This window comes from Cervus canadensis, chromosome 14 (genome assembly GCF_019320065.1).
Source record: "Cervus canadensis isolate Bull #8, Minnesota chromosome 14, ASM1932006v1, whole genome shotgun sequence".
NCBI classification, from domain to species: Eukaryota; Metazoa; Chordata; class Mammalia; order Artiodactyla; family Cervidae; genus Cervus; species Cervus canadensis.
Window position 1 is genome coordinate 33,349,108 of NC_057399.1, and position 16,433 is coordinate 33,365,540.

Below are 16,433 nucleotides of genomic sequence, written 5' to 3' on the forward strand. Positions count from 1 at the left end.
ATCATAAGTCATAACTACATTTGAACACATGAATAGTAAGTAGGTCATAAATGAACACGTAAAAGGTTTTAGGTGACAATTGGTATTAATAAAACAATACTACATACTTTAGAACTGAAAAAAGTTTTTAAATTTAAAAATATTACTTACTATTTTAGAGGCTAACATTTCAAAGAGAATTTGGCAAATCAGTCAAAATAAATTTATATAGCCTAATGGATTGCTTGTAAAATTTAATGGATTTATTGCTGAGAGTTACCTTAAAAAAACGGTACCTTTTTATCATATAGATCATTGTGGATCACTCTGCAATTTTTAGTTCAACAAATTAAGCCTGTTCTTGATAGTAAATTTTATACTATTTCTTTATCAATTATATATTACATACACATTTTAAAATATTTAATTGTATTTAATGATTTAAACAACTAAGGTATAACAGCAACTATATCAACTAAACAAAATTCACTTCCCTCACTTGCCAACTCATTAAGTTATTGTCAAATCTTAATTATCTCTGTTAGTGAGGGAAGGAGTAAAAAACTGAAACCCACAAATGATGATAAACCACAACTCGTTTCAGTAAAACATTCAAGCTTTTCCCAATCCGGCAACATTTTCTTAGGGTTAATAAAATAAAGCTTTTATCTCATCTATTCTATTGGTAATCGAGACAGATATTGATTAAATGGCAAACAATAGGAAAAGCAAAAGCACCTGAGTAATTTAAAACGCAGCACAATCACTCACTGAAAACTTTATTCCTAAGATTTTCTTGTTAAAGTTCAAAAAGGCTTGTGACAAATACAGTGAGTACTTAAAATTTGATGTAAGACAAACTTACAAATCCTTAAAACAAATAAGCTTCGTAAGTTATTAAGTTGATGTAATTTTTTTCCTTATAGATAACATTTTTTCCTGGATATGAAAATATATACTAAGAGAACTTTTCATGTGGGAAAAAACTAGGACCCAGAAAGATAATCTATCTTGCCTTGGTTTAAGAAGCTAGTTGCTATGAACTTTAGTTCTAGGAATGATATCTCCTGATATCAGTGCTTTGTCCATTGCATGGAACTGCCCTTAAGCTGGGGAAAAAACACTTCTTAAAAAGAATGGCAAGGATCACTTACGGAGAAGTGATCGGTCCAGAGAATGTTCAAAGATTTTCAACTGAGAATTAAATTCAAATGTATTACATCGGTATTTTGTTGTTGCTAGTATGTAAAACCTCTTCTGCTCTGGGTTTTAACTATGGGGACTAATATAAAACTTGACATTCAAACACACACACACACACTCAAAATATATTTCATTTCATCAATCAGAGCCTTCCATGATGCCTAATTGAAAGAACTACTTGAAGTATGCTAAAATGTAATCGTTGCCCATCTGTGTCAGCTTACCAGATTTGTGCTTCTTGTGTTTTGCTTTCTTTTTGATGATCAGTAACTTATTCTGGATCTCAGGTTTGTAAGACTTGAATGCAAGGGAATGAAGACTTTCACGCTTTCTCTGTAAGTTTTCATTCAAAATATCTTTCAATTTCTTTTTTTTCTTTTTCTTCTTTTTTGCCCTCATTTTAGTTAGTTTGAGTTTCTTGTGGCTCTGCAGTGACTGTTCTAATAGAATATCCCTTACAACTTTGTGGCAGTTAATGTCTGGATGATCACTGTGGCTTCCATTTACATGTATCTGGCAAGATTTCAGAGCATTTTCTTTTAATGGACTGGGTTCAGGCTTTACTCTGGAAGCTTCACCATATTTTTCCTGATTTTCTATAAACCTTATTTCACCTGGACTGAGAGGCTCTCCAAAGCTAGTAACCTCCCCTGGACTTCCTGGTTTCTCTAAATTTTCTTTACAACAATCAGTTATATTCATTTCACAGGGCCTGCGAATTCTAATTTCACAGTTAGATTTCACTTCCGTTTCAACAGAGATGTCATGATTATCTAAGTTCATTTTAGCAGGGCAGCAGGTTGGATCAAAATTAATTTCCTGCTCTTTTCTGAAGGCAGAGGGCAGGCCTTCTCTACTACACCTATGCTCTCCATTACTTGCACTAACATAGTCACACTTCAATTTCTCCAGTTTAATTCGAGGTACTCTTTGTATTTTAATGGGTGGAATTGGAAATTCTGGGGCCTGAAAAGGTCTTTGTTTGTAAATCCGTACATCTGCACCACAAAACTGTGGAAAATGTACATAAGCATTCTCCAAATAATCATAACCAAGAATAACTTCCCTGCATTCATGAATAGGCTGCCCAAGAACAGCATCTTGAACTTCCTTTTGTGTTTCATACACAAAGTCACAAAGACCTTTAAGTAGCCACACTTTTTGGTAGAAAGGTAGTTCATGAAAAGGTTTTTCTTCCAATGGATTAACTTCTCCAAGAACTTTAAAAAACTGAGGACACAACCCAAGTTTTTCGGCACAGTTGTCAGGATTTTCTGTCTGCCCTACAGCCGTGTACCACTGCTGCACTTTCTGCCTCAGTGCTGCTTCCCAGGTCCTATAAGGCAAAGTAGGTCTTCGATGTAAGGTAGGTCTGCGATGGGGAGGACTTAATAGAGAAGTCATTATTTTAGATAGAAAAGCATTACATTGAGGCATCAGAAGACAACGTTCCAGTTCGTAAAAGACTATTTCTGGCAAATTTAAAATTTGCTGGGCTAAACAAAGGAAATGCCCAATGGCCGGAATTTCCCACATGGTCTCCATGCAAGCTGGAGCTGCTTGAGCTAGAAGTTTCCTTTCCCATTCTTCTATTTCCTTTTGACTAGCTTCTTCTGCTTCTTTCCTTTCCTGCTCCCGAAGCCTAAAAAAATTTAACAAATTACATTATTACTATTTAAAATAGAGGATACCATAAAATACTGAATTTTAAGTATGTCATATTTATCTTCAGACAACAAGGCTTTCCAGTTTAGATGTACTGCTATTTTTTCTTTCTTTCTTTTTTTTTTTCAGATGAAGAAATACACACACAACTTGATACTGAGTTTTATGGATGGAGGATTATCACTGACCTTGCCACTCAAAGTAAAATTCAAATCGCAATGTCCATCAACTTCAAAATCAATGGAAAAAAATTTTAACTGTTTACTAAACAAAAGCACAGTTTAATGTTTTCTGGAAGAAATATGACATCACGTAAGAGTTATAAAGATGCTTACATCCTTTAATCCCGTAATTCCATTCCTAAAAAGTTATATGAGGAAGATAATTCAATAGAAGCAAAAGTTACATGTCTGTCAGTGTTAACTGGAGTTCTATATAAGAAAAAAAAACTATAAAGAAGTTGTATTACATAGCTGGGAAATAAGCTGGCTATGTTATATAGCCTTTAAATTAAAATTATGAATATCATCTATAAACAAAAAAAATATCAGAACACAGCATAGTACTTAACAAACAGTATCAATAATAAATATATGCACATACTAAATAAGGAAATGACAATATTCCAAACATAAATGACTCCTAGGTCAATGAGATTATGAGTGTTTTTTTCCCCTTTAAAATTTCCTCATGTTGATTAAATTAAAATTTCCTCAGCCATTAAAAAGAATTCATTTGAATCAGTTCTAATGAGATGGATGAAACTGGAGCCCATTATACAGAGTGAAGTAAGCCAGAAAGATAAAGACCAATACAGTATACTAACGCATATATATGGAATTTAGAAAGATGGTAACGATAACCCTATATGCAAAACAGAAAAAGAGACACAGATGTACAGAACAGACTTTTGGACTCTGTGGGAGAAGGCGAGGGTGGGATGTTTAGAGAGAACAGCAAGAAACATGTATATTATCAAGGGTGAAACAGATCACCAGCCCAGGTTGGATGCATGAGACAAGTGCTCAGGGCTGGTGCACTGGGAAGACCCAGAGGGATCGGGTGGAGAGGGAGGTGGGAGGGGGGATCGGGATGGGGAATACATGTAAATCCATGGCTGATTCATGTCAATGTATGGCAAAAACCACTACAATATTGTAAAGTAATTAGCCTCCAACTAATAAAAATAAATGGAAAAAAAAAGAGATAGTACAGAGAGCTCCCATGGTGATGAAAACGTTTTGAAACTAGATAGAAGCAATGGTTGCAAAACATTTGAATGCCACTGAAGGTTACTTTAAGGTGACTATTGGTTTCTACTTTTTTTTTTTTATTGTCAGTTGCCTTTCAGTTCAAAGAGGTTTCCTCCTCCAATAAAAAATACATTTAAAAAGAAAAATAAAATAAAATAAAATTTCCTCATGTTGAAACTGTAAAAACAAACAAAAATTTTTCTTTATGGGCACTGCTTTAAATTTTCTTAAATGAAAAATTAAATTAGATAAAAAGATAGAAGTCTTGTGATTTTGCATTAGGCAATGTGTTTTTAGATATGGCACCAAAAGCACAGTGACAAACGGAAAAATGATGAAGTGCATATCATCAAAACTAAAGCTTTTTGTGCTTTTAAAGGACATCATCAAGTGAAAAGACAACGACAGAATGGGAGAAAATTTTTTTCAAAATCATATATCTAGTAAGAGATCTGTATCTAGAAAATGAAAGAACACATATAATAATAAAAAAGGATAAAATAGCCCAACTAAAAATGGACAAAGGATAATTTCTCCAATGAAGACATACAAATGAATAATAAGCAAATAAAAAGATGCTCAACATCATTATCCATTCAAGAAATGTAAATCAAAAACCAAAATAGGATACCAATTCATGTCTACTAAGATGATTATTCTAAAAGAGATAATAACAATTATTGGTGAGAAATGTGGAGAAACTGGAAACTTCATACACTGTAAAGGGTACAGAAGGCAGTCTGACAGTTCCTTAGAAAGTTAAATATGTGACCCAGGAATCCTTCTCCTTGGTACATGTCCAAGAGAAATGAAAATATCAAAAACCTGTACATGAATGATCATAGTAGAATTACTCAAAATGGTCAAAGAGTAGAAACATCAAATGTCCATCAACTGTCCAATGGATAAATAAGAAGTGGCATATCCATACAATGGAATATTATTTGGCAATAAAAAATATACAGTGCTGATACATGTTACAATATGGATGAACTCTGAAACAAAATACTACGTGAAAGAAGTCACCCACAAAATATCACATATTGTATAATTTCACTTATATAAAATGTCCAGAAATGTATGAGACGGAAAGTAAATTAGAGGTTTCCTAGGGCTGAAAAGGTATGGGAAATGGGAAGCATCTTAATAGTCTTTCTGTCTTGGGTGATGAAATGTTCTAAAACAGTGAGGGGTGTACAACTCTGTGAATATACAAAAAACAAAAGGATTTTATATTTAAATATGTGAATTCTATGGTGTATGATACAATAAATCTGTATTTTAAAAAAATGAAGCATATAAGGTTTTCGTAGAGACATTAGAATATGACAACAAAGGGGGGAAAATGTAATAAATTCTCTTATTCCTGAATTTTCAATAGTGAACTCTTCCTCTAGAACAGACATATAAAGATGTGACTAATTCATGAACTCTAAATGAAAATTGAGGTATAATGTCTGACATTGGCTATTTTTCTGTACTATCATATTATAATCTGTTAAAACACAGCAAGAACACTATTTTAGCAGTATTGGGACTTTTCATTTTACCAAAAAAGCCTACTTTTATATTTCTGGCTGAGAGGTCACACTATAACTACCTTGCTATTACTGATAAAACAAATTATCTGATCAAATAGTCTGGTTCATTAAAGAAGTTAACAGAGGAACATAAAATGTTGGTGTTTAAGTATATTAATTACATCTATATATCCAAACATTAGAGATTTTAACAAAAATTTTTTTTTTCATAAGTGCTTATGGTTTTGAGGAGTTTCAGTTTTTTATTGAATGGGGGTGGTGGTGGGATGGTAGAATTTGGCTTCCCTAGTACGAAGCTGAGATTCCAAAAGTTCACAGAATTAGCAGAAAGGTGTACTAGCAATAACAGTCCCTTCTTCTGGCCCCAGCTAAAGGCCGGAAAGGAAAACTGTCTTCACAATAGGACTGGTGGACGGAAAAAAACAAATTCTCTTCTAAGAATTTATAACTGTAAGCTGACTAATGTGGATTTATTGCCCACATTCACATTTCCTGGGTGCTCAAAAAAGTTTAACGTAGTCTCATGTCAAAATGTAGTCCCATGACTTGAACAGAAAAAAATCAAATCGCTAAGGCAATACACTTTTTAACTGGATCTTAAGGAACCCCCACACAGATACAGTGACAAGGAATGAGTTAAAAAAAAAAACAAAACGCAACACCCAAAACATAAAAGGAAAGAAGTTATTGTGAGGCTCAGGAAAAAAAGTATGACTTCTAAAAAAACCATAGATATGGGAAATTTAGGAGGTGGAAAATAGGTTTGGTGAAAAGAAACTGAAAACATGGGTAAAGAGGAGATTATTTTAAAATGACAAGGTAGTACGAAAAACAACTGAGGAAAATGAGTAAATATGGAAACTAAGAACTTAAAAGATTTACAGTTAATTCAACAGAAATCATGGAAGCCAGAAGACAATGGAATATCTTTAATGTACTTAAGACAAAAATAAAGATATTTTCAAACAAAAAATCCTGACAAAATACATAAAACAATGGTTTGTAAGAATTTAAGTATCAAGCAAAGGACAGTGATCTCAGAGAGATGCGAAACAGAAGGTGAGACCAAAAACTACTGCAGTTTGTTGCTTTCAGAGAATTTTCAGGCCATGATGCAGGAAGGGAAACCCAGGTAAGAGTCTAGCAGACTCCACAAGATGAGAAGCCAAGAGTCCAGAGACACCAAGGCAGTCAGAGTCTACAAGAGAGAAAACTCAAGAGCAAAGAGCTGCATAAACTGAGAACAGCAAAATTTTAGAGTCCTCCTCAACTTCAGAGCAATGACTAGTGTATGCATGCAAGGAAATAACCCAAAACTAGCACGCAAGGAAATAACCCAAAACTAGCTGAGGGGAAAATAACCAAAAGATTAGAAAATAAAGTGTTTATTCCCATAAGCCACACTGGAAAAATTCAAAATTCAAAGGATGTTAGACAGCATCCTTTGCACAGTCTTGCACAGGTAGTAGAGAACAATTAGCCCTAGACTGAGCATTGCTTTGGACTCAAGTAACAAATCATAAAAGATCCAAAATGACCAAACTGTTTCAAAACAATTACCTGCATTTCAGAAAAAAAAGCTCTAGAAGACCTATAGAAATATAAAAATATCTGGCACCCTCCAAGATAAAACTCACAATGTTTGGCATCCAAACCAAAAGTACTAGGCATACAACAAAGTAGAAACACATGATCCATAATGAGATAAATGATCAATCAATCAAAATAGACCCATAAATGAAACAAATGATAGGATTAGCAAATAAGGTCATTAAAGTAGTAACTGAAACTGTAATCCATACAGTCAAAAAGTTAAGTAGAGACATGAAAAATTAAATAGTGACATGGAAGATATAAAACAAGTTAAACTTTTAGAGATGAAAACTACAATGTCTGAGATGAAAATATACTGAATGGGACTAATGGCAAATTAGACATAGCAGAAGAAAAGATTAGTGAACTTGAAGACAGTAATAGAAACTATCCAAATTTAAATATACAGAGAAAATACTTCTACAGTATGTACTTCAGGAAAAAGATGATTATAGAAGTTCTAAGATGAAAGAAGGACTGAAGAACAAATCAACTGTGAACCATGTGGGTAAATAAACATTATTACAAAAAACAGTAAGAATAATGTCTAGTCTGGGGTAAAAAATGAGATAGAGCTGAATTTTAATCAATAATACATAAGACAAATGAGGCAGAAAAGATCCATATTAACAGAAGGAGAGCATGTAACTTGCAAATAAGTGGAAATACTTATAAGTGAAATAAATCTTGACTTCCACAGATGGATGTCAACAGATAATGCCAAGCTGAAAAATCGAGAACTATTAATAGCAACATAAGCATATATTAAGAAATATGGAAATAATTACTAGAAAAATTACCAAAAAGTTAAAGGTAGATGTTTCGGAGTCATGAATTTGAAGATGAGCTGAAATAAGGGTTGCTGTCTTTCATTAAAAGTGTGCGTGTTTTATTCATGCCTGTGTTTTCCTGAAGCACTAATTCTGGAACAGCTACTCATGGATCCATCCCTAGTCATGAAACACCTTTGCCAGTTCCAATCAAGTCAATTCTGTTTAATAAATGTTGAAAAAAAGTAAAAAAAAAAAAAGCCTCAGTAGTACTATGTGATTTTTAAACTATACAGGCAATGAAATAAAAAAAAATTTCATAAATCAACTTTTTAAAAGCTAAAGAATATTAGCCAGGAGCTATAAAAGAGCCAAAACGAGAAAGATTTATAGATACTGTATTTCTTACCATGTTAGATTTATGTATATTTGGTATCTTAACATGAAATTGAGTTTCTCTACACTTAATATATACTGAGAAGGGTAATCACTTATTCAATGTTCTGTTAACTAAAGAAAAGGTTTTCAATTTATTTCTCATGAAATCTAACTCAAGAGTTTAAAGGTTTGGTATAGGAAATTGTATCTGTTTGAATATCAACCATCAAAAAGTGCATTTCGTATACTTGGCACTGAAACTGATTTTGGTCAACCATGTCACAATCAATTATGCTCTGCTTCTGTACAGGTGAAAGAATAAAAACTAGTGCTCAGGGAAGAAAATGAAACGAGGAGTTGGAGCAGACCAAAACACTTTTACGGACTTGTTTTTGCCTAAAACAGTGTTAGCAACCTTTGGCCAATAAAGGCTAGAGATACGGCAATTTCAGACACTGTTCAACTTACATATGGGGACATTAAGGACATAGAAGGACAATGAGGTAATTTCCTTAGGCTTACATAGTGTATTAGTGTAAGAATCAGCAATATAAACAGTCTGCCATTGGTAGATTAAAGTTGCACCAACTGGCTTACTCTGGGAAGAAGAAAATTTAGGCAATAATTCATGCATTCTGCAGGATCAGGTACCTGGAAAGGCCGTGACATAGTTGTGTTATGATGCAGCCAAATATGGACATTGCCTGAAGTTATTCAAGGGCTGCTACTCATGCTCATGTTCCCTATAAACTAAACCTTTTAGGAAACAATGATGGATTCTAAATTCAAACCATCAGTACTGAAGAGGCAGGAGGAAGAGAAAGTCTGGTCTGGTACAGGCCAGCGTAATGTGGAATAATCCTTTAGAATCGGAATTGTGAGTCTCCATCCTGTCCTCAGCAGTGTGGTACAAATGGAATGGGAGCTTGCCAAAGACCTCTAGAGTCAATATCTATAATCTGCCAATGAAAAAAAAATTAAACACTTAAAATATATGTAAAACATTTAAAAAAACACTATATTAAAAAATGCTGAAGCAAACCATAGTGTGCTCACAAGGACAGATTTAAAAAAACAGCTTTCAAAGTTATTCCCAATTTAAAAAATTGTTCTGAGGTGTTCTACTAAAATCAGATACAGTGCTATATGTTTCTAAAATGTTAGCTCAAAAAATTAAGCCTTCAGTATTTGGGAGATGCCTGAGGATACTTATAAAAGCCACATTCACTAATGGGCAAAAGGAAAGTTAAAGAGAGTAGATCCTAATAGTTCTCATCACAAGGAGAAGTTTCATCTTTTGATTACATCCATATGAGACGATTGATATAATTAAACCTACTGTGGTAATCATTTATGTAAATCAAACCATCATGCTGTATATCTTAAACTTATACAGTGATTGATATATATCAATCATTTCTCAATAAAACTGTTAGTAAAGGTAAACACTACAAAATAAACAAATTTTTTTTTTCCTGGACAAGTTCTTGATTGTTCCTTACTGGCTTAGAGAACACTGATCTGTTACTATGTAAAATACTAATAGAAGCTGTGCCTAAGGTTATTTTGGTCATATATAACTTGGCAGTAACATCATTCATGAGTAAATAGCTTTACAAAAAAGTTATTATATGTTTTAAAGTATCCTAATTTTAGTAGTTTCATAAATTTTACCTAATGCCTATCATGTATAAGAATACAAAGAGGTGAAAGTATGGGCCACACACTTTACAATCTAGTAAGAAACATACAGGAGCTGCAATGCAAACCATTATAACACAATGTTTAAGCTGGTTGAATGAAAAAGGAAAGCAAGAGAGTTATTTACATTTTCAATATGAAATATTATATTTTATGAAAAGCAATCATTGATATTGTTTAGTCAAGCTTTTTACTTAGCTAGAAACAAGAATCTCTTCCAGCTAAGTAGAAAAGGAATTAAGCTCTGTTAAGGGTTTGTTGTTGTTACGAACCAAACTTAACAGATATGAACCGCAACTACACTTTGACAACTTCTCCAGGAAAAATTAGACTGCCACTATTATTTGGCACTTCTGATACTAGGAACCTAGAACAACTAGAGGCTACCACCACCACCTTTGTTAAAAGATAAACTTCCCTGCCTAAGACTGCCACCTCATGTTGGTCCCAAGCAATTTCAAGTGAGAAGAGTATGACTGGTCATGGACCTTTTTACCTTAAGTTGTGAGGGGGTATGAGAATACAGATTTCTTGGCAACTGCTTTGCGAAGTCAGGAAGGCAGGAGGAGAAGGGGATGACATAGGATAAGATGGCTGGATGACACCACCAACTCGATGGACATGAGTTTGAGCAAGCTCTGGGAGTTGGTGACAAACAGGGAAGCCTGGTGTGCTGCAGTCCATAGGGTCGCAGAGTCAGACACGACCGAGCGACTGAACTGAGCTGAACTGCTTTGTGATGTTAGGGCTTATAACATGGGAAATTACCAAAATGTAGGGCAACTGTTCAAAAATGCAGGGTGGTCACAAATGACAAATGTTTACTTCATTAAGTCATTGTTACTTTAGGTTATTAAGAATTTGAAAATAAATCAAATGTAAGTCATAATTTCTAAATCACAAAAATGTGGAAAACATTTTTACTTTTAACTTCAGCAATTTCCAGATCAATAAAATACCAATAAGTTTATACAACTTAAAAACATGCACACTACTTCTGGCAATCCAAACCGTTTTGCAAAGAAAAGAACGGTGCAGTGGTCCAATATTTTTAACATGGCTATTTGATTGAAACTGCTACCTAATATTGTCTGAAAGTAACTGAAATTTACTTGAGGAAAGCTAGCTTTCAATTTTAACAATTTTATTTTTTAAAAACAGTTATCTAAAATATATGACATACATTCTGGCTTAATAAACAAGGAACACAAAATATAGTTCAACCTTTCCTTAATGATTCAACGTCACCATTATTAACAAAATGCAGTGGTCACGAGTAGCTTAAAGACTATTCCAGCAACTACACATTTTCATCAGCCCTTCATTCCATTTTCTTAGAACTTTGACTTAATAGTGCTCCTGGCTTCTAAATCAACGGTGCCTCTCTACTCTAATCAGCTCCAAGACTGGCTGCTACCCTAACAGCATTTACCTGGAGAAGGCCAGACTACCAAACCCCTCACTCAGTTCAGTTCAGTCAGTCAGTCATGTCCAACTCTTTGCGACCCCATGTACTGCAGCACACCAGCCTTTCCTGTCCATCACCAACCCTTACTCAATGTTTATTTCTCTCTGTTAAATATGTATCATCTGCCATCTCCTTTGCATTGTTTCCAATGCATCTAGGTAAATAAAGATAATAGTATAGGAATGTCAGGATTTTTGTAATCTGATCTAAGAAACCATGGTTTTTATGGCCTATACTGTACAAGCAAGGAAAACGACCTACTGTATAAAAATCAAATACAGAGTAAGAGCTCCCTTCCTTTAACTGAAATAGATCACAAATCAGAGACCTAACTGTTGGACTTAAAAGATTTTTAAAAATAGTTTACTTTTAGGTCTGTGTCTGCCCAGATGATCACCTAAAAATGATTAGATACCTGTCAGTTAACTGAAGTATTGCCACATTACCATAATATGGACTAGAATTATTCAGCTTGCTGCCAACTTGAATTTCCACTGTATCGAATAAAAAGTTGTTTAAAGCTAATGAACAGGAGGAGAACATTATTTTCCCACTTCTTATACCAGAAGTTTTAATCAAAAAACAACAAAGAGAAAGTTATACTCAGGTTATAAGCACAACTACAGTAACCATATGATCTCTGCAACCTTCCCTGTCTTTCAATCTGACCTTTCTTTATGATGTTTTCAAAGTCCCTTTCAGACCAAATTTTTCAGTAGCCATATTCTCAGCTAGTCTCTGACTAACTCTCGACAGGATAATTAGACTGACAGAATTGACAGATTGATAAAATCATGATAGCTGGTAGAATAATTGTACATAGGGAGGCTTTGTTTAGCACTCCCATGTACCACATTACATGCTGCTGATTAAATGTCATATTTTCCTTCTGAAGACATATCATATTTTCCTTCCTTTTTTTCCCACCAAAAAATCTTGGGAAAGGCCCAAAATATGTTAAAAAAAAAAATAACAAAGACAAAAAAACCTGTTTATCCCACTAGTTAGGTTGCACTTTATAAATTTTAATACTTACTGCATTTTCAATTATAAAAGAAAATCATGCTTATGTTAGAAAATTTAGAAAACAAAGGTTAAAATAAAAGGTGTTAACTATTCCTGATACATTTCACATGTTTTTATGTAAACTCTAAATTTAGATGCACATAAAGTTAACAATCTCTTGGCACACAAGAGAGAAAAGGGAGGCTAGCGTGGCAAGGATAGCAAGAATGTGGGGTAAGGGGTGTAAAATGGGGTTAGAAAGACAGGATGAGGTCAAAAGCTGAAAGCAGGGTCTTATAAACTACATTATGCCATTAAAGTTCTTGTGTGTACCTGGCTTTGTTTTGAGGAGGTAAAAAGTAATGGGAACAGGGAAGCGGCATGATCAAATCTGCACTGGGAAAAGTTCATTCTACTTTTTAGACACGAATCTGAGCAAATTCTGGAGACAGTGAAGGACAGGGAAGCCAGGCATGCTGCAGTCTATGGGGTCGCAAAGAGTTGGATATGACTTACCTACTGAACAACAACAAAATTCTACCTTTAAGGTGAAAAACAGAATAGAATGAGGGTAAGCATGGACACAGTTTCACTAACAGAGAAGATTATAGTCATCTAGGTAAGAGATTAAGGAACCGGATGGAGACAGAGAAGATAGAGGGAAGCAGATTAAAGAGAGATTTAGGAAATAAAACATCAATATTTGGGAGTGAATTTTGATTTGTGTAGAAGGGAAAGGAAGATGTCCTGAATGAATCTCAGATTTCTAATTTAAAAAATCTAACAGATGGTGGTGCCATTCACAAAGATATGGAGCACCACAGTGAGATCAAGTTTTAGGAGTAAGCATTAGGCTTTTATAATTAATTTTTGATGTAATAATTTTGAAGAAGAGATCTATGGCAAATATCTTTTGTTTGCCTCCAGATCTACTCTCTACTGTATAGTTTTATCTGTTATCAGTAGGCAACCTCATCCACTAGCTTCCCTTAGGTTTAGTCAAGAGAGTCTTGGGAAGATAGGAAAGTAGGGTAAAGTATTTATTCCCTTGGCCGCCTCTTTGTGAAGTTTTTGGTATTTGCCTAACACGCATGTGCTATACAAACAATAACAGGGAAATAACTTGAGATGATGACTAGCTCTGTTTAATGTCCTGTTAAATTTTCATGAATAATGTAAGCATAACTGTTAAGAACGTGTGTATTAAGTTCATGTAAGCGGAATAAAACTTTTATAAAAGAACTTAAAAGTTTTGTGGGGGGAGCTGTGTCCGTCAACAAGAAGGTATCAACTCAATAGTCTCTTCTCTGTACTCCTCTCTGGGGTACCAGTAACTAATCCCCCTTGTTTCCTAACAGCCTTATGTCTTTTTTTTTTTTTAAGACACATTTATTCAGAGTCATGATCAGACTATTACATTTAGCAATCAACAGCATGGGTGCAAAAAAAAAAACTACATTAAAATACTTTGTTGGAATGCTTTCCACAGAACAGAAATTAAAATTACCTGTTATACAATTAATCACAAGTACAGTCCTCGAGTTGTATTGTCTAAAACATGTCTTCTTTGTAGCAGCTAGGCCCTGCTAACACTGTGCTTGGCTGAGTTCACAAATCTGTTGTAAGCTGTAGTTTCCCTGTCACTTCTCTGGCTCTCCTCTCCTGCTGAGTTTTGTCTCCTGCTAGTAATTAAAACATTCCATCACTGCCATAGCTACTGCTACTACTGAACCACCAAAGTGACCTTGGTTTCATGGTTTGTTGAAGTATTGGCCTCTACTGCCACAGGGGACAGAATTTCTGCCTCCCAAGTTTCCACCTTTTGTGGGTCCAAAATTTGAAGACTGATTGCTGTAACTGCCAAAATCATTGTAGCTTCCACCATCTCCAAAATTGCTTCCATCATTACCAAATCCATTATAGCCATTCTCACAGCCATGATATCTACCACCATGGTTGCCACCAAAGCCACCTCAACCACTAAAGTTTCCTCCACGACCAAAGTTGTTGTTCCCACCAAAACCATCTCCATGACCACCACCGAAGTTTCCAGAACCACTTGGACCTCTTTGGTGGATGAAGCACTAGCTATCTCTTACTTAGTTAGAGCTTTTCTTACTTCACAGTTGTGGCCATTCACAGTGTGCTTTTTCTGAATGACAATCTTGCCTATGGAGTTATGGTCATCAAAGGTTACAAAAGCAAAGCCTCTCTTTTGCCACTGCCTCAGCCAGTCATGATTTCAATCACTTCAATTTTCCCATACTGTTCAAAATAATCTCTCAGGTAATATTCTTCAGTGTTGTTAAGGTCATCAACAAAAACTTTTTTTTACAGTTAAGAGGGCACCAGGTATTTGAGAATCTTCTCTTGAGATGGCCCTCTTTGCTTCCACAACTCTTCCATCCACCTTGTGTGACCTCACACTCATGGCTGCATCCACCTCCTTCACAGGCACATGTGATACACCTGAAGCCTCTGGAGCGCCTGATGTTTGGATTCCTCATTACCACACAGTCCAAGAGCGTTTTCTATTGCTCAAAATGGCTTCTCAGACCCTCAGTGGTTGTTTCAAAGCTCAGTCCTCCGATGAAGAGCTGCCACAGCTGTTTGGGCTCTTTGGGAGACTCTGACTAGACATGACAGCAGTGGAGTGGGGAGACGTCGATGATGCTTATTGACAGCATCCATGGGCAGAAAGGAGTAACCTAATGAATGTATCTCAGCTTCATGTCTTAACATTCAGTTATATTCCAACTTCTTTGGAAATAAACCCTCTTGAATTATCCCATTTTGAATGTGCCACCTATTTCCTGAGAGATGAGATACACTGATACCATCACCAATAGATTTTACATCCAAAGACTATATTAAGTATGCAATTAGGCTTCAAACTTAGAGAAGTTTGGGCAAGAGACATATAAGTCTTCTATATATAGGTGGTATGGGAATGAATGAAATCACTTATGAAGAAAGTATAACATGAGAAAGGAGAGAATCTTAGAAAAAAACTAGAGCTGTGCCAACAGTTGGGCAGTTAAGAACCAGAAAGAACTAAAATATTGAACAATGATGGCACTTAAGACTGAGGGGGAGTGTCTAGAGTTAAAAAGTTTAAATCTTCATGTGTTCTTGGGAAGGAAAATAGGTATATTAAATTTACTCTTTAAATGACACTTTATTATCATAACTAATTAAATGCTTTATATAAAACCAATATAATGGTAACTACTTTATCAATATAACTTCCCTACAACTTTAAGAACATATTACTGTAGTTATTAGTGTAGCAACACTCTTTAAAGCACTAAAGAACTTGCCATGACCATAAGATTAAAGGCAGAATGAATATAGAATTGAATGAAAAGAGTGAAGTACCTAGAAGGTGAAAGACCAAACAAAGCTGGGTGCATCATGCTCCCCGACTTCAAGTGATGTTACAAAGCTATAGTAATCAAGACAGTTGGTTACTGGCACAAAGACAGACTCACAGGTCAATGGAAAAGAACAGACAGCCCAGAAATAAACCCATGTATATGTATCAACTACTTTATGATAAAGGAGACAACAACATACAGTGCGGAAATCACAATCCCTTCAATAAATGGTGTTGGGGAAACTGGACAGCTATATGTAAAAGAATGAAATTTGACCACTATATTACAACATACACAAAAATGAACTCAGATGGATTAAAGACTTGAATGTAAGATCTTATACTATAAAACTCCTGGAAGAAAAAGACAGTCAGTAAGCTCCTTTATATCTTTTCAAGTTAGTGTTTTCATTTTTGGATCTGACAACAAAAGCAAAAGAAAGAAAATTAAAAAAAAACTAAGCGTGACTACATCATACTAAAAAGCTCTCTACAGCAAAG

General features: G+C 34.8%; 1 protein-coding gene across 5 annotated transcripts in view; it reads right to left on the minus strand.

Annotated features, from left to right (window-relative positions):
* Positions 1 to 16,433, minus strand: part of KIAA2026 (KIAA2026 ortholog) — a 104,951-nt gene that overhangs the window by 47,976 nt on the left and 40,542 nt on the right. For all 5 annotated transcript variants that reach the window (XM_043486478.1, XM_043486477.1, XM_043486476.1 and 2 more), the window contains one exon: positions 1,407 to 2,824. In XM_043486478.1, coding sequence (XP_043342413.1) covers positions 1,407 to 2,824 — 1,418 coding nt within the window. The remainder of the gene's footprint in view (positions 1 to 1,406; positions 2,825 to 16,433) is intronic.